Source organism: Paroedura picta, chromosome 1, assembly GCF_049243985.1.
Source record: "Paroedura picta isolate Pp20150507F chromosome 1, Ppicta_v3.0, whole genome shotgun sequence".
Lineage (NCBI taxonomy): Eukaryota > Metazoa > Chordata > Lepidosauria > Squamata > Gekkonidae > Paroedura > Paroedura picta.
In genome coordinates, this window is record NC_135369.1 from 176,626,025 (window position 1) to 176,651,832 (window position 25,808).

Genomic DNA, 25,808 nt, shown 5'->3' on the forward strand with positions numbered 1-25,808 from the left:
GGCCCCAGAAAGCTCCTGGAATTACAACATCTCCAGTCTACAGAGATCATTTCCTCTGGAGAAGATGGCTGCTTTGGAGTGTGGTCTCTATGGCAGTAAACTCCAATGAGGTCCCTCCCCAATCTCTACCCCCAAAATCTCCAAGAATTTTCCTCTCTTAGATTTGGCAACTCTACTATTTGCTCTTCCTATCAAAACCCTATGAATTTTCACCTTAACAGAAACAGATCAGCATGTCCAACATCTCTCTCTCTCTCTCTCTCTCTCTCTCTCTCTCTCTCTCTCTCTCTCTCTCTCTCTCTCTCTCTCTCTCAGAGAGAGAGCAAGAATAGCAATTTGGGGGCATAGCTTGCCTGATCAATAATAGAAGAATCTCATGAGTGTAGCTTTCCTTCTAGGCTTTCAGAAAGATTTAATCTATGCATGATTATGGTTGTGAGGTGTTTTTTGACACTATATTAGAGTAATCCTTTAAACATGGATCATCTTGTCTGTGCAGGAAAATCAAGTTGCACATTAGTGCAATATTAATATCTTTTACTGAGTTTTAAAAATATCATTTACAAATGGATTATTTTTTCCAGAGAGGAGAATCACATACGTTATTGCGATCATCATGCAATATAAATACCGTTTGTGCAATTGCCTGCAAATGGATGATCATGTCCTCACAAGGAAATCATGTTGCACCGTATTGCAACAACACAATATAAGTACCATTTGAAATCATTTCTAAATATCATTTGCAAATGGATTATCTTCTCCTCTCAGGACAATCAAGGTGTACATTATTGCTGTAGGACGGTAAGGTATCCCCTGTGCAAGCACCGAGTCATGTCTGACCCTTGGGGTGACGCCCTCTAGCATTTTCATGGCAGACTCAATACGGGGTGGTTTGCCTGTGCCTTCCCCAGTCATTACCGTTTACCCCCCAGCAAGCAAGCTGGGTCCTCATTTTACCGACCTCAGAAGGATGGAAGGCTGAGTCAACCTTGAGCCGGCTGCTGGAATTGAACTCCCAACCTCATGGGCAAAGCTTTCAGTCGGCTGCCTTACCACTCTGTGCCACAAGAGGCTCATAGCACAGTATAAACCGTGCTATGAGCCTCTTGTTTTTTGTTTTGTTTTGTTTTGTTTTGTAGCACGGTATAAACCATAAATAGATACATAGTGATGTAGCCTAGAACATTTAGAAATGCTATTTCCCCCTGATTTTTCCCTCTTGTCGGATGGAAAACATTAAAGATGGCATTTTTTGAAATGAGGAATTATTCCTTGGTGGGTAAGTATAGGGGAGTGAGTAATGAGTTATTTTGGGAAACTGGAAGACTAGCTATGCCAGGGATCCTTATGGCACCTGCCAACACCTTTCCTGGTAGCCTGCCAAGCGTTTTTAGAAAGTCAACAATGAAATGTAAGTTGTGGCAGCCATTTTGTGGTTGGTTCTGCCTTCTTTGGCAGCCATTTTTGGGGCACATTTTGTGGCTGTATCCCTTATCCCCAGCGGTTGACAGTCAACGGTGGTTGTACCTTTTTACAAATCTGGCAATCGAAATGAGCCAGCAAACTATCGCCATATCAGCCTACTGAGTATCCCCAGCATATTATATGTTAACATCTAGTAGAGAAGCTCTCGAGTTGGCTGGAACAGGAAGGGCTAATAGGGACTGAACAAGCTGGGTTCACAGAAGGTGCCTTCACCATTGATCATTGCTTGACCATTCAACATCTAGCGGAAAGATACACCTCTGCAAAATCTTCTGCTCTATACACTGTATTTGTTGACTTTAAAGCAGCCTTCAATTCCATTTCTAGATACCGCCTCTGGAAAAAAATAGCGAACTCTTCTATTGATTGATGGCTTCTTGCCCTTATTAAATTATTTTATCAGGGCACAACAATAAGGGTCAGATGTAGTAACCAAGGCCGTGTTACCAATCCTATTATTGCTGCTAAGGGAGTTAGACAAGGCTGCATTTTAGCTACTACCCTGTTTAATCCTTAACACTATTTCCCTTCCTTATATATTTGGGAAACAGCCTTCTGGGAGGAGACTGTCCAGAGCCCTGTCCATCCAGGTCCACCCTGATTGGCCCTCCCCTTCCAGCTTCCACCTTCCCTCCTTGCCTGCTAGAAGCCTTGTGGCTGCTGCCTCTATTGTCACCCACGAGGAGATGCAGCGACAGGGCTTTGCGGCCCGCAGGTACCCTCCTTCTGGGAGGGAGTGTGGGGGGGAGTTTGGAGCCTTCCTGAGGGCCGCAAAGCTCTGTCGCCACCAGTGGGGGGGGGGCTTTCCGCTCCCTTTAGACCACTTTGCGGGCCAAAGGGAGCCACGGCCACCCTCTCATGCCCTCCTGCCTGCCCCCCTTTCAAAGCCCATTTTTAAAACGGGCTTTGATACTAGTATTTATATAAATGGTATAATTAAATCATTCCAGGACAAGGGATTTCATCCTCCTAGTTTAGCCTATCGTCCCATCCCTCTACGCTGATGACGTAGTTTTGCTTTCCAGAACTGTAGTAGGGCTCAAGAGAATGTTAAAGAGGCTTAGCAGTTACTGTAATGAAGAACAACTCCAAGTGAACTAGCAAAAGATGAAGGTTATGGTTTTTGGTAAGCGGCCAAAATAAAAAATCTGGGAGCCAGACAACTATAAAATAGAAGTGGTCAGTAGACTAAGCTATCTGGGACTAGTGCTACAATCTTTGTGTGCTAGGAATGCTCACTTTAAATATTCTGTTGAGTTGCAAGGCACCTTCAGGGTCATCTAGTCCAACCCCCTGCAGATTGCAGGAAATTATTCCACTGTCCTAATTCCAGTTGTTTTTTGACTGACATTCATCACAATATTTTACAGAGCCGGTGACGGAGCTCTTCCGCTAGGTTTATGGTTGAGGCCGGGGCTGATAATAGATCTATGCCTCCCCCGGGGACTCGGGTTCTGGACCCGAAGCAAAACATCATCAGGACCTCCTCTCCACCCGCTAGTAGTGGGAGGGAGGGGGGGGGAAGTGGAGTTGCCGTTCTTGCCATGCCGGCAATATTGGCAATGTTATTATTGTTTTTATGGGGTTTTAATGGGGATTTGTGATATTGTTACCCGCCACGAGCCGCAAGAGATTGCGGGCTATAAATCTAATAATAATAATAATAATAATAATAATAATAATAATAATAATAATAATAATAATAATAATATCTCCATTTATCTGTTATCTCTTTTTGCGGGGTTATTTGTCAGATGCCTTGGCCTTCTCCTGTCAAAATCTGCCTGTGTCAAGAGTGAAGTATAAACAGGTGGCCTGGCTTTTCCTGTACTTGACAAGCTCGGCTCCAGCTGCGGATCGGCACTGTGAAAGCCCACTTTGGTGGCTCCTCACCAGTGCTTTGGGGTGTTGCAGTTCTCATATATCCCAGAAAATCACGATCTTCCCACTTGGTAAAGGGAAAAGGCTTGCCATTGTCCCGAAGCCTGTCACCCTTCGGAAAGGCCACGCTGTTTCTAGCGTCATAACGGATAAGGTTGACTCAATCTGTTTACTTCATTCCAGAGGGCTTAACTGGATTTCTTAGAAGGGGCAGTTGCATGACAGGTGTCGTCAGAGCAAGTTTGCCTTTGGCAGCCGCCCAGAAAGATGGCTGAAATGCCCATACTCTGTTTGCATGTTCTCGGCAGACGAAATGTGCCGTTCCAAAACAACAGTCCCTGGTTAGTTTCCCCCCTGAATTAGCAGTTTTGCTAATCTCAGTGAACAGTTTTTAAGCCCTTTCTGTCCGGGCTTGCTTTTGCTCATTCCTACTTTGTTGTGCTGGCTAGAAGTGGTTTGTTTGCTGAATTTAAACATAAAAGCGTGCTTTAAATACGGCAAAGACAGCGCCATTTCATTTAATTGGACACAGGAATACGGCTCCTGCAAAGCTTTTTAAGGGGTGAAGCAGGGTTAAAGTAGACAGAACTGATCTCTTCCGGTTGGGCTGGGTGAACTGGTTATTTTGGCGATTTGTGATTTGCCTTTCTGCCACTGAGATGGCACTGAAGACTGCCTGCAGCAAGATCTAAATATATATCTATCTATCAAAATCCATCAGCAGCATAAGGCAGTGGAACAGTACAGAATGCAGCCAGAGGAAACCCATTGCAACAAGAAATGTGAAAGGCATGATGGAAAATCAATCCTCAGGGCCATTTCGCACGGCTTCAAAGTAGCAGAATGGTTGCTATTTGGAAACGCTACTAATTTGACATAACCCACGACGTCGTAGACAATCTGCAACAATCCTGAAACCAATCAGCAAAAAGCGCTTCGTTGTGGCGCTTTCAGGGGAATCCAGAAAAGTGGATTCACCCTCCGGATAGCGATACACTCCTGCAACCAATCTGCAACAGTAGCGCTAAAGATCTGTGCGTTACCATTGTTGCTGGTTCTTCAAAGTCCCTCCCCCTGGCTCTCTCCTCCAAACTTCCGGCGAAGCGATCGCCATTTTTTTTTCTCCGAGCGAGCGGGGATAAACGCACCGGCGAGCCTCTTTCTGTTTAGAGGCTTCCCTGGCTTCAGTCCTTCACCTTTAGTCACTAAGCACAAACAACTGAAAAGCCCGTTTGCTGAAATAAAGTCCCTTTATTTTTTACAAATAAATTCAGCCGAAAATCGTGCCCGTGAGAGGGGGGGGGATTTTTTTTTTTATCACTCGAGGCAGCGTGCAAATGATCATGCAATCAAACGACAGCTCACATTAGGCAGCTGGATGGGTCTCTCTGTAGCAACGAATCTACCTAGATTCATTGCTATGGGTCGTTTTTTTTTTTAAAAAAACCTTTCTTAAAGGGAAAGGGGCTGTTTGGGAGCATGCTAACGGCTGCCCATTGGCTGCTTGACGGCCAGGGGCGGGACGAGCTTGGCAATAGCGCTTCCTTTCTAGCGATTTCTGCCGAGACCGGAAGCCTGTGGGAAATGCTAAAAAACGCAACTGATTCCACTACAAAGGCAGGTATGCATAACGACGAATTCCACTATTTTAAATGGCGATTTTTCATTCCGCAAACAATTTGCAACAAAGATCCCTGTGCGAAAAGGCCCACAGTATTGCTGTTTGGAGACAATATATGAGGATAGCGAGGCGCAGACTCGAGGTCAAATTACAGAGACCAATACGAAGGAAACCTGGGGAGAAAAGCCAACTGCGGAAATAGTTAGGAAGTAAAACACAGTAGCATAAAAGTCACAGTGCAGCGTCACCTAGGCCAGCTCTGGTTTTTGGTGGCTATCCAGATAATTTCAGAACATAGCCATTGAGGCTCCACCCTCATTGCTGGTCCCCCCATCCCACCCCAGCAATTGTCGTTGAGACATATACCACCTCTAATTTCGCTGTAGGTAGACTATTGTTTACATCCTGTGTCTGACAAATTAACTATTATCTGAAGAATATCCGTTTTTCTGCCCTCCTGAATCTACTGCCCATCAGCTCCACAGGATGTCCCCTTAGTTCACCATACACCATACACTATGGTATCATTTGCAAACCCAGCCAGTTCATGGCAAACCTTGATACCAAATCCCTTATCAATAGAAGAAAAAGAATTGGCTTTTAAAGGTAAAGGTAAAGGTATCCCCTGTGCGAGCACCGAGTCATGTCTGACCCTTGGGGTGACGCCCTCTAGCGTTTTCATGGCAGACTCAATACGGGGTGGTTTGCCAGTGCCTTCCCCAGTCATTACCGTTTACTCCCCAGCAAGCAAGGCTTTTATAGTCCACTTATCACTACTCAGCGGAGTCTCAACGTGGCTTACAATGGTTTTCCCTTCCTCTCCCCACAACAGATACTGGGTGGTAGGTGAGGTTGAGAGAGCTGACAGAATTGCTCTGTGAGAACAGCTCTAAGAGAATTGTGACTAGCCCAAGGTCACCCAGCTGGCTGCATGTGGAAGAATGGGAAATAAAACCTGATTCTCCAGATTAGAGTCCGCCACTCTTAACCTCTATACCACTCAGTGTAAATAGGACCTGCCAGGGCCCTCCTGTGCATGTGTGTTTGTGTAAAGTGCCGACAAATCATAGCTGATTTAGGGCAATCCTGTTGGGTATTTATTGTATGGTGTGTGTCATGTAGTCAGGAGTTCCAAGGATTGTCTGGCCAGCCAGGCAAGAGACGTTCGGAGGTGGTTTGCCATTGCCTGTCTCCACATTATGGTCTCTTTTGCTCTGGAGGCAAGCAAGGAGGAAGTGTGCTCAAAGGATCAGGAAGTCTCCAAATGAGCCAATCAGGACACTGGAGGAGATGATTTGAAGTTTCTCAGGAAGTTCCTGCTCTCTAACTAGCCAGGATATTCTTTTTATGCTGTTGAATCATGCTCAATGCAGATCTTGCGCATGCCAATACTTCTCACAGTAGTGCACTGTTTCAGGTCACTTCTTAGAACTGTGCGCTCCGGCTTGGTTTGGCCGCTTCAGCGAACACCAAAGCCCGAGGCAACCAGCGCTGTGGAGGGAAGGGGCGGCGCTGGCAGCAGCATGCCACTTGGCACCCGCACGCAGGTGCAGAGCTCTGTGCTTGTGTGCCAGCGCCGGGTGGCGCACTGCTGGCACCAGGTGGCACGCTGCCCCTCCTGACCACACCGTGGCACTGGTCGCCTCAGACTTTGGAGATCACCGAAGCAGCTGAACCACACCGGAGCGTGCAAGCCTACTTCCTGTGTCAACAAAGGTGTGCAAATGTCAAGTCTCTAAACCAGGGATTTCCAGCAAGCAGCTTCAGAGGGACTGGTTTGCTTGTTGGCTGCTGCGGAGTAATTTTTGCAGCCCTTTGACAAGCCAGCAAAGGAACACAAGAACATCTACTCTAGCTTTTCTTTGTTTAAAAGCTTTTTATTTTGTAGGATTTTTCTCTGTGCTGTCACACCCTGTCTGGTGCCTTTGTCCTGATCTACATGTCTAGGACAGAACAAAGCTTAGTAATGTTCCAGGGCAAAGTTAAGTGGCTCAGAATATATTTCATTACTCAGAAGTTGTTTAATTAGTTAGCCTGACCCTTTTCATTGAACCTGGGACCTTTTGCATGCAAAGCAGGTGTTCTACCACTGAACCGCACATTGCACATATGTATTGACATTTGTTTCTTGCACGGAAGAATATGCTCACATGACATTTTATATTTTACAAGATTTGCACCCTTTATACTGGCTTGGTATAGTGGCCCACCTCTAATCTGGAGTGGCGACCTCTAATCTGGAGTATTGGGTTTGATTCCCCACTCCTTTATTGCAGCCAGCTGGGCGACCTGGAGGCAGTCACAGTCCTCTCAGCGCTCTCTCAGATCCACCTTCCGAACCAGTTGTCTATTGTGGGGAAAGGAAGAATAAGTGATTGGGTATTAAAATGCAGGGTAGAAAAAAACAGCTCTTCTTTTTCCTCTTCTTCCTCCTCCACCACCATACCTTGGGGGAAAAGGTCTCCCCAAGACGGTAATCAATCACTTACTCCTGGGAACAGGAAATTTCCCTTTATGTGTAGTTATTATGCCAAGAGGTGATCTATGGAAATTGATTACTTCACCTCCCTGAGTGACTGCTTGTCTTTTGTTCTTCTCTGTTTTGCCTAGCATGAATGGGTCTATTGAGGAGGCTTCTCTTGTCAGCCCTGATACATGATCCAGGGACAATGAAAAAACTTTAACGGTACTTAATTGTCTGGCCATTTTCTCTCTCTCTCTCTCTCTCTCTCTCTCTCTCTCTCTGTCCGTGTGTGTGCGTGTGCGTGTGCATGCGTGCACAACTTTTGCACTGGAATAGCACTCAGAGTTCGTGGAGATTGTACTGGTGGGAGTTCTTGTAGTCCAAATATGAACAGAGGGCGTCAGGACTGACTGAATTACAGGTGGAAGCTAAGATTCAAATGAGTAGCTGTGTTGGTCTGAAGCAGCACAATAAAATCAGAGTCCAGTAGCACCTTTAAGACCAACAAAGATTTATTCAAGGCGTGAGCTTTCGAGTGCAAGCACTCTTCCTCAGACTATGAACTGACCATCATAACAGTAGAAATATATAAGCAAAAGTTAATCCTGTTACATTAGTAAACTGTGCACTTTGGAATGTAGCTTCCAGACACCCCTGCAGCAGGTTTCACCAATGTGAGCGGGCCTGGGAAGATCTGGATTTTCTCATCCACACGATTCTCACCCCAGTTTTGCTGCAATCTATCCCAAAATGTAGAGCCTCTTGTGGCGCAGAGTGGTAAGGCAGCAGACATGCAGTTTGGTGTAGTGGTTAGGAGTGCGGACTTCTAATCTGGCATGCCAGGTTCAATTCTGCGCTCCCCCACATGCAATCAGCTGGGTGACCTTGGGCTCGCCACGGCACTGATAAAGCTGTTCTGACCGAGCAGTAATATCAGGGCTCTCTTAGCCTCACCCACCCCACAGGGTGTCTGTTGTGGGGAGAGGAATGGGAACGCAAATGTAAGCTGCTTTGAGCCTCCTTTGGGTAGGGAAAAGCGGCATATAAGAACCAACTCTTCTTCTTCTTCTTCTTCTTCTTCTTCTTCTTCAGTCTGAAAGCTCTGCCCATGAGGCTGGGAGTTCAATCCCAGCAGCCGGCTCAAGGTTGACTCAGCCTTCCATCCTTCCGAGGTCGGTAAAATGAGTACCCAGCTTGCTGGGGGGTAAACGGTAATGACTGGGGAAGGGAATGGCAAACCACCCTGCATTGAGTCTGCCATGAAAACGCTAGAGGGCGTCACCCCAAGGGTCAGACATGACTCGGTGCTTGCACAGGGGATACCTTTACCTTTACCTTTATCCCAAAACGTAGCAAAAAAAAATCAAGTTTGGGAAAGACCAAAAGAAAGACAGGGAAATGTACGAGTACGGAAGTACCATGATGGTGCAGGGGTAGCCAAACTGTGGCTCTTCAGAATTCCATGGACTACAATTACCATGAGCCCGTGCCAAGTGCTGGCAGAGGCTCATGGTAATTGTAGTCAATGGACTTCTGGAGAGCCACAGTTTGGCCACCTCTGGTGTAGAAGGAAGCAGGAAAAAAGACTGATAGCATCAATAGTGGGGCATCCCCCCATATATTATAGTGGGCAGTGTGACCTCGCAGTAGACCAATAAGCCTCACATTCTGAAGTCTAGATTTGCATATTCTTGCTGTGTTGTTAGTTACAAAGCAAAGCTATGAGCATGTGGTTGAATTAAGAAGAGCTGTGAGCAAAAGGTTTGTTTGCAAAGTGAGTAATTCCCGCATCTCTCTCTTTTCTAAAGTCCTCTGCTCCACCCAAGAAAGCTGATTATGAAGGCAGAGGTTATGCAGGTTTTACGGTGAAGATGTTCAAGAGTTAAACTTGTTGCATTTGACTGTATTTGAACAGAGATGAGTTGATCATGACTGAGAGGGGATCTGATAGCCATCTTCAAATATTTAAAAGGGTGCCATATAGAGCAGTGGTCCCCAACCTGCGGCCCGCGGCCTGGTGCCGGGCCGCGAAGGCCATGGCGCCGGGCCGCGGCTCCCTCTCCCCGCCCCCCCCCCGCAGTAAAAAACTTCCCAGGCCGCAAGCTTGCAGCCCGGGAAGCTTCTTACTGCGGGAGGGCGGGGAGAGGGAAGCAGGACCGGGCCGCGCATCGCCCAATGCCCTGCCGGACCCCAGCCTCAGAAAGGTTGGGGACCACTGATATAGAGGATGGAGCAGAGTTGTTGTCTCTTGCCCCGGAGGGACGGACCAAAACCAATGGGATGAAATTAATTCAAAAGAAATGTTGTCTAAACATCCGGAAGAAGTTCCTGACAGTTAGAGCGGTTTCTCAGTGGAACAGGCTTCCTCGGGAGGTGGTGGGTTCTCCATCTTTGGAGATTTTTAAACAGAGGATGGAGAGCCGTCTGATGGGGAGGCTGATTCTGTGAAGATTCAAGAGGATGGCAGGTTACAATGGATGAACAATAGGGTTGTGAGTGTCCTGCATAGTGCAGGGGGTTGGACTAGATGTCCCATGAGGTCCCTTCCAACTCTGTGATTCTGTGGGTCTGATCAGTTCAGTGCCAAATAACTCGAATGCTTGAACAGGTTCACACTGGGAGTTTTGCTGAACAGTTTATGTACAAAATCACTACTGATTTGGGTTTCCACTGGGGTTTTTACACAACCACCCATGTGCAAAAACACTGCTGGTACTAACAGGTAAAAAATAAAAAATGGGATGCACAGTGTATAACAGTTATACAGACAACACAATGAGAATTTGTACAATATGGAGACAAGCTTTATCCAATGCTTTAAAAGCACAAACAAAACATATACTACAAGGATATTTTAAAAGTTGTAGGAATGCCATTGAAATTCCAAATCCCAATGAAGAACTGGTAAATCCTGTGTTTCGCTTGTGAATGCTTCCTTGGTGGATCCTAACAATTCACTACACAAGATTTTGTTTGGTAAGCTTCATCTTTATATGTTTAATATTTAACATTGAACACCTATGCAAACGTGATTGTTTTAATTTTGCATTCATTGTCGCTCTGAATTTATGTTATAATTGTTACGGTCCATTGTGAAAGCATTCATAAGCGAAACACAGGATTTACCAGTACCTTATTTGGATCTGGAATTTCCAGTGGCATGCCTACAGCTTCTTAATATCTTTGTAGCATTACTATGTTTTGTTTGTGCTTTGAAAGCACTGGATACTAACAGATAGGTAATGATTAACCTCGCTGATTGCTGACAAGTATATAAACAAACACAGCTGTAGGATTTTTTTTTAAGCACCGCTTTTATTTATGACTGACAACTAGGGGCCAAGCCCGTTGACGCCACTAGATTGGGTGGAGTGGGGTGGAAGAACTCTTTGGATGGCCTCTCCCTCCCCCAAGAACCTGGAAAGGCTGCAGGCCAGAGGTCCTCCCCCCTTCCCCCCCCCCCGCAGTTCTCACATAGCAGGGATCTGCAGCCTCTGAGCCTCGAAGGGAAGTGGAAGGAGGAGGGGGACAGGGGTGGGGGATGGAAAGCGATTGGCTGGCTGCTGGACAGCCAGGCAAGCTAGTTGGAGGAGGAGGCACTCAGGGATGGGACAACCGCCTTGAGTGGGTGTTTAAATGCTGAGCAGCACTTAAGCCATGAGATATGCTCCTCCTCCAAGGCCTTACCAGAAATATATTATTTGGAACAGATGATGATGATGTATATGATATTGTAGAACTTTTATCTTGGCCTGCTTTGATGTTCTCCCATTGCCCTTCTTGAAGGGAGATAAGTACATACCTCCTATCTACCACGTCTCTGTTTCAGACTGATTTGACTGTATATTCCAACAATTGCTTGCTGAGCAGAACAATGACAATGGCAAACGTGGATGTGGGGGAGAGTCGAACTGTAGAACTTTGTTATTCTGTGTAGGAATGTGCATGTGTCGAAAAGCCAATTGCAGTACTGTTAGGAAGGGATAGTTAAACCAATCTGCCAAACTCCCACAAAGCAGTTAACCAACAGAACAAATAGTCCACTGAAAAATCGGTTCACTGTTTTGCGACTGGTGAACAAGGTATGAGCCAAACTGGTGAAGCATACTTAAATGAAGGTTGGGAGAATATTGAGATCCAGTACAGTTCAAATGGAACCACATCTTCTGCTCACATCAGGCCTCTTCTGGTCTACTTCATAGTTCTGTTTTCAGTTCATGCTTGGGTGGGAGGCCGTGGGTAAAAATATCAGAAGTTTGCAGGATTCCATCACCCCTCTGGCCAAACAGAATTGATCCATGTTGTGTTACACCCTGCCATATTGGTGGAGAGCCAGTTTGGTGTAGTGGTTAGGAGTGCGGACTTCTAATCTGGCATGCCAGGTTCGATTCTGCGCTCCCCCACATGCAACCAGCTGGGTGACCTTGGGCTCCCCACGGCACTGATAAAACTGTTCTGACCGGGCAGTGATAATCAGGACTCTCTCAGCCTCACCCACCCCACAGGGTGTCTGTTGTGGGGAGAGGAAAGGGAAGGCGACTGAAAGCCGCTTTGAGCCTCCTTCGGGTAGGGAAAAGCGGCATATAAGAACCAACTCTTCTTCTTCTTCTTCTTCTTCTTCTTCTTCTTTCAAGGAAGATACAAGCTGTGTTGAAAAATATTTGCCGTTTATTGATGTTTCCTTTTTCCACAGAGGTATTATGGAAGGAAGTGAAACATCATTGAGTTACCAGCCAGAAGAGAGCAGCTTGCTGGACATACCATGTACCATCACTGAAAAAAATTTTCTAGTGAATCTCACTACTGAGAGAAACAGCGATTTTTCCAGTTCAGGAAATGTGTTTGTTTCACCACCATCTACCACGGTGGAAACGGGTAAAGTACCATGATTGTTATTACTTTAATTGTATCTGTAGTTCTTTTGGTGAATCCTGAGTCAGGTTATGATCCATGAACCAAAATATTGTCTGGACTGATATGCGAGGGAGGAAGCATCAAACTTGGCTGTCAGCCATATTGGGAGTCGATGGGGTGTGGACATGATGCTGTCAGCCTGGAACCTCACCTGTGTTGCAGATCAGATTCTGTCTTCTTCCTTTTCTCCTCCCAGATTTGGAGGCCACCAGTTGACTGAACAGGCATGCAGTAGATGTGCTAATAGGAGTAGCTGCCTCTCATGCATTTACTCCTTTCCTTGTAAGGTGGCAGCACCAGTACTGTCTGCTTGGGAAGCTGTTGCCTACCCCTACTGTCTCTATCAGGGGTAGGACGAGGTAATGCATAGAGTGAGGAAAAGAGACCAATGACCTTTGTGGGGATCATTCCTACCACTGTCATTGCCCAGAAGAAGATGGACTCTCTCAGATGTCCCCCAAACCTTTATAGCCTGTGGGCACCTTTGGAATTTTTGAAGCAGGGTGGCAGGCCCCACAAAAATAGGTCTGCCACAGGATGCAAAACTAAGCAAAATATGGCTGCCACAGGAGAAGAAGAGCAGGGTTTCATACCCTGCTTTTCCCTACCTTCAGTGATTTACAATCACATTCATGTCCTTTTCTCATAACAGACACTTTGTGAGGTATGGGTTGGCTGACAGAGCTCAAAGGGAATGGTGACTGGCCCAAGGTCACCCAGGAGGCTTCATGGGGAGGAGTGGGGAATCAAACCCAGCTTTCCAGATTAGAGGCCACTGTTCCTAGCCATGATACCACTCTGGGTCTCAGGAGGCAGGGTCAAGCATACATGCACGGATGTGAACACATAAGATGTCCAAGGAAGGGAAAAGAGGGATAAAACAAAGGAGAAGACCTGAGGGGGATGGGGGAGACGCATATACACAGAAGTAGAGCAAGAGAGGGAAAGGGAGGGTAAAAGCACACATAGAGAAGACCAGGGATAGATAATTACACAGAGAGAAGGTTGTGGGAGTGGGGGTAGAGGCAGATAAAACAGATGCAGAGAGAAAGACCAAAGGTGGCAATACTAATCTGGTCTGGGGAAGGATAAAACACAGAAGTCCAAGGAGGGGGGAGGACACATCCACAAGCAGCCCATGGAGTTTGGAGGAAGAGTGTTAAATCAAAGTGTATTTCTTTCCCTGGCTGCTTTCTAGGCACAGCATGAGGAGGGCAAAGTCCTCCAGTCGGCAGGGAAAGAGAAAACGAGAGAAGTGCTTGACTTGGTTTTGTGGCCTCTGATGGGGCTGCTGAGGACAGGATGTGAACGAAGCTGAGGCCGGGTGTAAAACATCTCTCTCCCCCTCTCCTCTTGGCAACCACCAGAGATCAGCTGGAAGTCAAGCAATTCTTCACTTTACTCCCTGCCCCAGCTTTGAGAAGAAGTTTGAGAAGAAGTTCCTTCCTTCAGATCAGGTGGCTGATCAGGGTGCTGCAGTCGTTGCTTTGTGCTCTCTCCTCTCCCTCACACCAGATAGTGATCTGGGAGATGGAGCCACTTGCTCTGTACTCTCCCCCCCCCCCATCCCACTGGACAGTTGACCCTAGTTTTGTCCCATTTCCTACTGCTCTCTTTCCTTCCTACCTCATCTGGGTACTGCTTCCACTGAGAGACAGCTTGGTGTAGTGACTAAGAGTGGCAGCCTCTAATCTGGAGAGCCGGGTTTGATTCCCCATTCCTTCACATGCAGCCAAATGGATGACCTTGGACCAGTCACAGAGCGTTCCCATCTCACCAACTTCACAGGGTGTCTATTGTGGGGAGAGGAGGGGAAGGCGATTGTTGGCTGCTTTGTGGCTCCTTCAGATAGTGAAAATGGGGGTATAAAAACCAACTCTTCTTCTACTTCTCTTGGGCTCCCTGGCCCCCACTGTTTCACAACTAATCTGCAGGACTCCTTCCTTGTCGAGCAGTGGAGAAGATCCAGGTGGAATGCCCCTTTACTTGTTTGAAGGCAGCCAATCACAGTTCCACAATGGTGATACCTACTCTCCCAAAGTCCATGGCTGTCACCTGGGAAAGTACCTGCAGGTACTACAATGCCTACAGGTATCACATTGCATAAACCTGGGAACCCTGGAAGTAATCTTCAGCTATTCCTAGCTGCATGGCCACTCGGTCACTCTCTTGCTGAAAGTGTTAAAACCCTATGGTAGCACAATGGGCCTTACCACTTCAGACTGCGGGTGGGGAGAGTTGCTTTTGTAATGTTCTTCAATGTAAAAACTCCCCTTAAACATTATTAATGTTTCCTCATTTAAAAACTCCCTGGAAAGAAGAAGAGCTGATTTTTATACACTTTTCTCAAAGCAGCTTCCAATTGCCTTCCCGTCTTCTCCCCACACTGGGCACCTTGTGAGGCAGGTGGGGCTGAGATAATCCCAAGACAACTGCGACCAGCCCAAGGTCACTCAGCAGGTGTTATGTGGAGGCGCAGGGAATTGAATCTGGCTCTCCAAATTCAAGGCTGCCTCTTTTAACCTCTACGCCAGTGGTTAACCTGGGGGTGGGGACCCCTTTGGGGGTCGAATGACCCTTTCACAGGGATTGCAGCACGGCAAGAAGCTTGGCCGGGGGGAGGGGCCACAGTCCACACTATAGCCTTGCGGGGTGGATCAGGATACAGCGGAAAAGAGTGAGATCTTGGTGGGACAAGAGGCAGAACTGAACTGAGAAATCCCAGAAAATAACCAATTTATATACAATCATGCACCATGGATCTTCACACCATTGGTCAGTTTCGGTTTAATGTCTGTGAAAGAACACTTGCATAATTTTACGGCTGGGGGGTCACCACAACATGAAGAACTGTATTAAAGGGTCGCGGCATTAGGAAGGTTGAAAACCACTGCTCTACGCCATGCTGGCTGTGGGGGGAAAATTAGATAACCAGGAAGAACTGATCCGATTAATTAACCTGTTATCCCTCTGCCTGTTCTGGTCCTCATACTTGGCTCTTGCTCAGCTCTGAAGAAGGTGCTCAGATCCAGTTTTATTATTCTTTCAAATTTAGAGGCATTAGTGGCAAACTACCCCTGAACGTTTCTTGCCTCGCAAACCCCTTGGGGTCCCCATAAGTCAGGTGTGACTTGAAGGGGGAGGGGGAAGAACTTTGGAAGGGGTGGCTTGTAGAATCACGCAACACTGACTCATGTGATGCTGCCTGAGATCACAAGAGTGACTGGCGTTTTGCCTTTCCCCTCAGAAACATATTGACCCAGGGCTGATAAAAGACCAGGATGGCCAGCAATTGTGTCTTTCCTAATGGAGGCTCTGTTTGTGCGTTCGTTATCGTAGGCTAGGCGAGATGTGCTTGCCTCTCAAAAGGAAAATCTCTTTGCATTTCCCCTGGTTTGAGATTTCTTGTTACATTACAGTAGTTACGCTCCCCCCACCTCCTTGCAATATGATCTGAATTCAGTGGGGGGGGCACATTGCCCGGCCTTACACTAAATGCCCCTTTTGCAGCAGCCTCTCACCATGATGCTTTGTGACTTCGTAGTTATTTCATATTCCAGCTTTTATGACTTTCTGCTCATAGCATACAGTTAAAGGTTATTACATACAATATGAAACTCCTACGCGCTTAAAGGCTTTAAAAGGTAAAGGTATCCCCTGTGCAAGCACCGGGTCATGTCTGACCCTTGGGGTGACGCCCTCCAGCGTTTTCATGGCAGACTCAATATGGGGTGGTTTGCCAGTGCCTTCCCCAGTCATGACCGTTTATCCCCCAGCAAGCTGGGTACTCATTTTACCCACCTCGGAAGGATGGAAGGCTGAGTCAACCTTGAGCCGGCTGCTGGGATTGAACTCCCAGCCTCATGGGCAAAGCTTTCAGACCGCATGCCTGCTGCCTTACCACTTTGCGCCACAAGAGGCTCTAAAGGCTTTATTACACAATCATTGTGCACATGTGTCAGTTGCAGTGCGCACACGTAGCGGGAAGCTGTGGTTGCTGGCTGGGCGCTCTGTAACCAAGATGTATAGAACTCTGCCTCATCACGGGGAGAAGTTGCTTTCTCTCAGCACAGCTTACCTCACGGGGTCATTGCAAGGATAAAATGGAGGCGGGGAGAGCCGTGGTTGCTGTTTTTCGGAAGAAGGGTGAGATAAAAACATAATCTATCTGCGTCCATGTGATCGGGAGCATGCAATAGGCACCTGAAACCCTTGGTTCATATTTCAGTGTGGCCATCAATTTGCTGGGCAGGCATTGGTGGCAGAAAATGCTGTCAAGTTGCGCCCACCAGACAGCAATGCCGCAGGACTTTGATGGCAAGAGACAAACAGAGGTGGGTTGCCATTGCCTTTCACTGCCCTGCCTAGTTTCACTGCCCAGCTCAGGAATCCAGCTACAGCTTTATTTTGAGCTGTTTTTGTCCCACTGTGGTTGCAATTTCTCAAACACTTATTCTATGCAACTGTTTTATGGTTTAGTCCTTGACAAAGTTACTCCCATCTAAATCCATTGACTTAGATTATGTAACCCTGTTTAGGATTGTAGGGTTGTTATTATTAACTAGGTATAAAGCCTGTTGCATTCAGGAATATAACAGGCACTAGACTGGGTGTGTGTGTGTGTGTGTGGAAGAGCTCTGTGGATGGCCTCTCCCTCCCCTCAGGACCTGGAAAGGCTGTAGGCAGCTGTTAGGGAACTCACTAGCAGGGGCAGCTCTCACGCAGCAGCCTCTGAGCCTCAGAGGGAAGTGGAAGGAAGAGGGGGTAGTCAAGGGTGGAGGACGGAAGACGATTGGCTGGCTGCTGGACAGACAGGCAAGCCGGTTGGAGGAGGAGGCACTCAGGGGCAGGACAGCCACCCTGAGTGGTTGTTAAGCACTGAGTGGCACTTAAGCCATGAGACCAGCTCCTCCTCCAATCCCTTACCAGAAATATATAGTGGAACAGATTATTATTATTTATTGGATTTGTTTCCTGCCACTCCCAGCAAGCCGTCTTGTAGCGGGTTGCATAATAAAACTCCACATGACAATAAAATCCCGTTCAAACCCCATTATAACAATTAAACATGGCAGTAAAACCATCAACTCAACCCCACACAGTACGGCTACCACTAGGGGCGCCAAAGGGACTGCACCAGCCAGCCACCCCCAAAATGATATTCCAGAACTTAAGTTGGTATATCTTATTGCTATTTTTTAGAACTGTTGATCTGCCATTGGTTTTTCAGTTTATAGCTCGTTATTTTCATGGAATTATGCAAACATCAATGGTAGCATTCACCTCAAAAATTAAGAGTCCAGATATGTGTAACTAAATTAAGACTGCAGTCTTATATACACTTAGTTGGGGACATGCCTTGTTCAACTCAGTGGCATTCCCTTCTTAGGCATACATGCTCAAGAATAGACTTTGGGTTCCTTGACCCCTCTCGATGTTTGTAATCTATTTTTGTTTCATTGTTTGTTGTATCGATTATACTGTTTTACTCCTCATACTCTACTGTTTAATGCACCACTCTAGATTTGTAATCCCATTGTTTCATTGTTGATCTCGTATGTAGTCTGCTCGGATTGCATTGGTTTTGGTGATGTCATCTGCCTTGGGTCTTCTTGAGGAAGGCAGATGATGAATGAAGTAATAAATATAATAAAGTCCTGAACATTGATCTATTTGTTTCATCTGATCAGAGTAGCTGCTCTCACATAGGGATCTGGCTCAACCAGCTTTAAAATGGGCAATTATAAAAGACTGCTTCCACTAGAGGGCTCTCGGAGAAAGGATTACATATTCCTCCAGTTCTTGTACAGGAAATCCCAGTTGCACCTCTTCTTGCAATGCTTTTTGGTTCATGCTAGAACAACCTGACATGATTTTCAAGCAGCTGCTTTCTAACTGTGATATCACTTTGATTTTTATGTTTAAGACATTCTTGAATGAAGGCATCCTTTTCTGTCCCAGACATGGTCAGTACTGTGGACCTGTTCTCTACCTAAATCCTTCCGTTACTATATTCCCCACATACCTACATGATTATGTATCTGTGTTTTTTCCTTTCTTTTTCTCCCCAGTATTGGCCCTGTTGCAGATTAATTTCATGCCCTTAGCTCTAAGATCACTAGGGTTTGATCAGGTACCATCTCTGAACCCTGAGAAGGATGTGAGGCCTTTAATCCTTCTAAACTTTGCTCCATTACCACTTGGAGAAGGTGGTTCTCCCAAATGTCAGATTCACTGGTCACATTCACAGGAGGCGGACAGCAACTATTGGAGCATGTTCCAGCTCCTACCTCGTGGAATGAGGTCCCTGAGGATGAGAGTGGCATCATTTTAAAGATATTTTTAAGGTCATTTTATTTGCAAATGTTTTAAAAGAGGTCTAACATGCAGACATTTTCTTGTATTGGGCGCTGTATTTTGTATTTTTTTTAATTTGAGGATTGTAAAGGACTGTTCCATGTATTGTTTATAAGTTTAATGTAAACCGCCCTGAGCCTCCGGGGAGGGCGGTATAGAAATATAATAAATAAATAAATAAATAAATAAATAAATAAATAAATAAATAAATAAATAAATAAATAAGAAAGAAAGAAAGATACCCAGGCATTGTGAGAGCAGTGTGGTATAGTTTATTATAGAGGATGTATTGCTTACTCTGTGTAGAGTTCTGTCAGTCTGATTCTTAACAGTAAATGGAGAAGTTGTGTGTTCAGACCCTGGTGCTGTAGTTGCTTGGCCCCTTTTCCAGCAGGATGCAGTGGCCAGAACGTCAGTCTAGGATCTAGGAGACCCAGGTTGAAATCCCCACTCTGCTGGGGAAGCTCATAGGATGACTTGGGCCAGTCTGTTTCCCCCTCTCAGCTTAACCCACTTCACGGGATGGTTGTGGGGATGAAATAGAGGAGGTTAGAACAGCATTGCAAACCGCTCTGGGTCCCTGTAGGGAAGAAAAATGGGTTATAAATATTAATTAACAACCCCACTTGTAGCTTCTCTCACAGGTGGTGATGTGCTTTTGGTTACGTCTGTATGCGACATTGCCAGTAGAGATTTTAAGCAACTGTTATCTCAGATTTCAATTATGTGGAGAAGTCATTTTCTAACAGTGAGGATTAGAAACTTGAGTTGTTAACACAGGAACTTATTTATTTATATTTTATTGTATATACTGCCACTCACAGGAGCACTGTCTTGTGGTGGTAAAACAGTAAAATTACAACATGAAAGCCCCCATACAGCAAACAGACAGATGGCACCATGATCTGAGTCTCTGGCCTCCTCAAAAACCCCTTAATACTCAGCCATGTTGGTCAGCCCCTGGGCCTATGCTGGTATCCAAAAATGCTGGGAGCCAGGAGCCTGGTCTTAGAAAGTGGGGTGGGATCAGGAGGTGGCAACTCCAATTCCCCATCCTGGCCTCAACCAAATGTCTGGCAAAAGAGCTCCATTTTACAGGCCTTGCAGAACCCAGAGAGTTCTGTCAGGGCCCTTAGCTCTGCTGGGAGCTCATTCCACCAGGCTGGGGCCAGAGCTGAAAAAGCCAGGCGGATGTCTCGGGCCCGGGACAACCAGCAGATTCATATCCACAGAACAAAGAGTCTTATTATGAATCTTATTGTGGGTCAACCGTACGACCAACACTATTCTAAAGAAGTCATTTGATAGCCCCTGAACTGTATTTCCAGAGTTTCACCTAGAGCCAAATGAACAGTACTACGGAATAAAGTTTAAAAGGCCGGAAGTTCAAATCTTACTGATATGGAACGCTGTTACAAGCTGTCCCTGCAGATGGTTAGTATGCTCTTATTCCTTTATGCAGGAAGATGTTCCAGTTGTGGTTGAGCATCACAGGGTTGGGTTTCAATCCCTCCATTTAATTCCCATCACCTTCTTGAAAGTACATTTGATTCTGGAAAGCAAAGCCCTGCGTTATCGCCTGGGATTTTTTAGATTCTGTCTACATAAAGGAATGTCTTGGCATTTTGGGCTTTAATCATCTGGTGTAAAATGAGTATATGGTTCCTGTAGTCCTGATGCAACAGACTATGATATCACGCTTTTCGGCTGGAGAGGAAAATGTACATCTCTTGTCGGAAAACCTTTTCACCCTTTCCCCGCTGCCTTCTGGTCTCTCAGTGTTTATTACTTCCACCCTTTCTGAGTATGCCTCGTTGGGTTATCACAAATCTGAGTTCCCAGAAAACCCAACAGCCAAACTGCAAAGGAAATTTGAAGAACTGGCTTCTGGCCTTCCGTGGTCTGGCTGCAGAACCTATTGATTAAAAAAACACAACAGAATTATAACATCCGTCCCCCAAGTAAATGTAAGTATATAAAGAAAAAATATTAATCAAGCTACTACATTCAATATTAGCCCAAAGTCCTGAAAATAGTTTGTAAGATTAGAATCTGCAGCAGCGGATGTTCTTACAGGGGGCTGTTGTCAGAAATCTCATTGATTCTGATGTGTGTTCCTTTTTTAAGAGCGATATCTTTCTGTCAAGACCGAGCTTGCTATGTCGCTGGAGGCCAGAGTGGAAATATATTGAGAACAGAAGCAAAACAGGAAATTAAATTCTAATCCTTAAAGCTCAACCGTGCCGAGAATCATACTGTATAAATACAAAGAAGCCTTATGGTTCATTGTAATATTTCCAAGGCAAAATCAGTTCAGAGTCTTGTGGATAATGTGTATGTCGGGGGATGCATGCAAACTCTAAGCCGTTAGCACCTGCTTTTTTGGGCTCATGTTGAGGCTTTCTTGAGGGCTAAGAGAAATAAAAGATTCCTTCTTTTCCATTAATTTAATTCTTAACCTCATTTATACCACACCGTTTCCCCCAGTAGGTATCCAAGGCTGCTACCAGTATTCTCCTCTCCTCCATATTAGACTCACAACAGCCCTTCAAGATAGGTTAGGCTGTGAGCATGTGACTGGTCCAAGGTCACCCAGCATCCCTTGATGGCAGAGTGGGGATTTGAAGATGGGTCCCCCAGACTTGAGCATGACACTCTAATCACCCAGGGGTGGCCAAACTGTGACTCTCCAGATGTCCATGAATTGCAGTTCCCATGAGCCCCTGCCAGCACCATCTGGGTGTGATTCTGGATGCTTTCCTTCACAATGGAAGCTCAGGTCACAATGGAAGCCCAGATCACAAAGGTAGTGTGGCTGGCATTTTACCATCTCTGCCAAGCTAAGCTACTAGCGCCCTACCTGGCCCCGGAACACCTAGCCACAGTGATCCATGCGATGGTCACCTCTATTTATGGAATTCGCTCTACGCAGGCCTGCCCTTAGCCTTGACCTGGAAGCTACAGCTGGTCCAAAATGCAGCGGCCAGGATCCTCACAGCAACACCGTGGAGGTCCCACATCCGGCCCATTCTCCTCCAACTGCAGTGGTTGCCAGTTGAATTCCGGATCAGGCTAAAGGTTCTGGTAATTACCTTCAAGGCCATACATGGTCAGGGCCCAGTGTACCTGAGGGACCACCTCCCTGCCTATGCCCCTCAAAAAGCTCTATCCTCCACCACCACCAACCAGCTAATGGTCCCTGGCCCTACAGATGTCCGCCTGGCCTCGATCAGGGCCAGAGCATTCTCTGTCCTGGCCCCCACCTGGTGGAACGAGCTCCCAGAGGAGATCAGGGCCCTGACAGACCTAAAACAGTTCCGCAGGGCCTGTAAAAAGGAGCTCTTCTGCCAGGCATTTGGTTGAGACCAGGCATAACCAACAGCATCTGCAGGGCCCCTGCTCCCTCCCTCCCAGAACTCCATCAATGCGCTCTGGGCCTATTTGCACAGTTGTACTGTTTGCATTGTATACACTGTTTGCACTGTTACAACTCTCAGTTATTAGTATTATTATTCTGGTTATTTATATGTTATGTATTGTTTCATGCATTGTTTATATCAGTGGTCCCCAATGTGAATTACCTGGGAAAAAGTTATTGCTCTGTAATATACTTATTACCGTGGCTAGCGGAAGAGGCCAAGGTGTTTTATGACAGTGGTCCCCAACCCCCGGTCTGGGGCCGGTACTGGTCCGTGAATCAGTCGGTACTGGACTATAGCTCTTCCTCGTCCTCCTCCCTGGCTGCTGCCTCGGGGGCTGCCCTGCCACTCTACCGCCAGCTCACTTTTGGTGCTCTCCGGCGGCCGCCATGGCTGGGGCTCCCCCTCTGCATGGCACTGCGTAGCTGCTGCTGGCAGCACCCCCCAGCAGGCGGCAGGAAGTCAGGGGCATCGGCGGGAAAGCAAGTGGAACAGGGGCTCAGGCGGCAGCAACGTCCCTTGGCAAAAGACTACCCCCCCCCCCCGGGCCTCAGTAAAATTGTCAAGCGTTGACCGGTCCCCAGTGATAAAAAGGTTGGGGACCAGTGGTTTATATGTTTTATATATGTAAACCACCCTGAGCCTCCGGGGAGGGTAGTATATAAATATAATAAATAAATAAAATAAGTTGTGAGTCAACAAAATGCGACGTTCAACAAAATGTGACATTCAGATCACCCCCCAACCTACCAATGAAAGTAGGCCTCATATTGCAAGTAAGTGGGGAAGCAGTGTGGTACAGTACTAAAGGATAAGCTTGATCAAGTTGGTATTAATTAATTTTACCAATTTGGGGGTTTGAATTACCCCGAACTTAAGGCTCTTTCCTCTACATTTCTGTCTGTGTTCGGCACAATATATTTCTGTGAACAGCTCTTCTCTGTAATAAGTATCAGTAGATCTTAAGTATACTGTCAGCTTACAGACACACCTAAACAACATGCTCAGGATTGCTGCAGCACAGCTGTTGACTCCAGATTTTGATGTAGTAATTCAGAGCACGAGGTATCAGCTATCTAAGACTGTTGAGGAAAATACCGTAAGAGCATTAATGTTTTAAGTCTGTTTGTACTAACAGTTTAAAAAAATATCCTTAACTGTGTCCTTTATAAAGTTTACATCTCTGGTACCCGGCATTACGTTTTACAGCACATAAGGCCCAGCCTGACAAAGTGATGTTTACGTCTCTGTTCTACAGTGACTTCACAATTGGCCAAAGAGTCTTGGCTGCCATGGTTGTGAAACATTCCACACAGACCCCTTTTTTCTGTCTTAACTCTCAAGCGGAAGGTTTTTGGCTTTTGGTTCTTTGTAGATTCAAATGAGTAGCCATGTTGGTCTGAAGTAGCACAATAAAATCAGAGTCCAGTAGCACCTTTAAGACCAACAAAGATTTATTCAAGGCGTGAGCTTTCGAGTGCAAGCACTCTTTCTCAGACTAAGCAGAAGGTTAGTCTGAGGAAGAGCGCTTGCACTCGAAAGCTCACGCCTTGAATAAATCTTTGCTGCTCTTAAAGGTGCTACTGAACTCTGATTTTATTGTGGTTCTTTGTAGAACATTCACAGGACGTGGTTATTCCATCACCTGTCAGGAACCAAGCGGTTGAGACCCAGCAGATTCTCACAACAGACATCACTCTTAAGCTTCTGGCTGAAGCTTTAAGTAGAAGTTTTATTTGGAGAATCAGGACAAAGATCAGCATTTCACATAAGCTTATAGGATTCTTGACAAAGACGCTAGGGAAAGGGGTTACATAGCTTATCTTTGCTTGAGGCCGAATGACCCATAACATCTACAGGTTCTGTTCCCCCTCCCCCGACTGAGAGGTTGAACCTACCAAGGGAGTGTCAAAGTTATTGTTGTTGAAATACTGTTCTAGTTATTATTATGTTATTGTTATGTTGTTATATTGATTATAGATATTGATAGTGTTCTATGTAAATGTTCCAAAATGTTTCATGTAAACCGCCCAGAGCTGTAAGGAAGGGTGGCATAAAAGCTAAATAAATAAACAAACAAACAAACAAACCTTGGCGTGGGGTAGGGGGCCAGGGGCTGCGTTTGGCAGGAACACCGATTCACACAGAAAGGGCAATACAGTGTTCTCTGATCTACAAGGTGCCAAAACAGCCCATCCGGCCATCTGGTATTTAGTCTGAGCTCCCAGCAAGGCCATCCTTGCGAGAGAAGATGAGGGAGGGAACGCGGGAGGATGCTTTGAAATGCAAGAGGTGGATGGGAGGGGCACTTTTGAGCGGGCCCAGGAAGGTGCCACTGGAGATCTGGGAGCACAAAGAAATAAGGAGAACATCAAAGGAGACATAAACTATGGGTCAGGAAACAGGGGTTCATGACATCACCCACCTTTTGGGGTTTTCCCCTGCTTCATTGTTGTCTTTCCCCTATTTTGGTACAATCTTTCTGGAAAGTCTGTCATTGAAACGGCTTGGCCAGAACATGAGGATTTTTGTACTTCTCCACCCACATAAGCACAATTTCCCCCTCAGTTTTCCTTCACAGCCATCCATTCCATTCTCTCCCCCTCCCCATCACCACCACCATCGAGTGTTTTGACAGGGTTTTTTAATCAGTCACTTATACAACGTCATAACACTATTGCAATATAATCGTTAGTGAATTTTAAAAGCTGGCACTAAGCTCTCCGGCAGCGGGGGGGGGGGGGGGGGAGTGGTGAAGGGCCAGGATGAGGGGAACCAATGAAAACTTGGAGCACATCCCTGTGTGTTGTCCCCAAGCTGCTCTGGGCTTGTAGTGGCAGTGAGTGCTCAACAGGAAAGCATTGTGACGCTGTCCTGATGCTGTCTTGAAGTGTGCTCTGGTTCACTGGCAGTCAGTAGCCGAATTGACAGCAGGATCTGGGCCCAGACTGAGCCATTATCCTGTGGCCCTTGACAGCTTGTTTATTCTTAGGTGTGAGCTCTTTGGCAGAAGTGATTTCCGCCTTCGCGCAAAGGCAAATATCGGGGTCCATCCAGCACAACAGAGTCCTATGACAACTTCAAAGGTTAAAAGATTTAATGTAGAATAAGTTTTTAATCTACTAGGTCCTCAGATGCATGAAAGTGGCTTAGCATAGCTTTCCTTTTGGGTTCTTATTCCATGATGATCCAGGACATGGCATTCACAGTCTCCATGGCAGCATGTTTCCCGGTGGTTATTTCCTCCTCCAAAGCAAGCAGCCAGCCTCCTGGATTTGCCCCACCTCACTGGAGCAGGAGGAAGGTTGGTAGGGAACCTCTGAATGATTTGTGCTTGGCGTCTGCTTCCTTGGCACCCATTTTGTTGCTTGCTTCACCCATCCAGCAGCCATTTTGTGATGGTGCGCACTACTCTGTCTTAAAATTCCACAGGCTCAGGTTGGGGATCCCTGCTCTGGAGGCAGGAAGAGTGGAAAGTAGACTGTCTGACCAGGTCTTGAAAGCTGAAATTATATAAGGCCACCTGTTGGCTGCCAGGTCTTAGAACGCTGCACAAGTGGCATCTCTAATTAGGACAGTTCAGGCTGCAAGTCCTTCATCCAACATCCTGAGGGTTAGAATCATCGGACAAATTCAAGGCAGAGATATGATTGAAACAAAACAC

At 46.3% G+C, this 25,808-nt stretch overlaps 1 protein-coding gene across 6 annotated transcripts in view; it reads left to right on the forward strand.

The window, feature by feature from the left end:
* Window positions 1-25,808, forward strand: part of SHLD1 (shieldin complex subunit 1) — a 95,221-nt gene that overhangs the window by 28,687 nt on the left and 40,726 nt on the right. For 5 of the 6 annotated variants that reach the window (XM_077313147.1, XM_077313105.1, XM_077313114.1 and 2 more), the window contains exon 2: window positions 12,148-12,329. In XM_077313147.1, the coding sequence (XP_077169262.1) occupies window positions 12,155-12,329 (175 nt within the window). In that variant the 5' untranslated portion in view covers window positions 12,148-12,154. Of the gene's footprint in view, window positions 1-7,658; window positions 7,677-12,147; window positions 12,330-25,808 lie in introns of those variants that run through there. The other variant, XM_077313138.1, reaches the window with a different exon arrangement.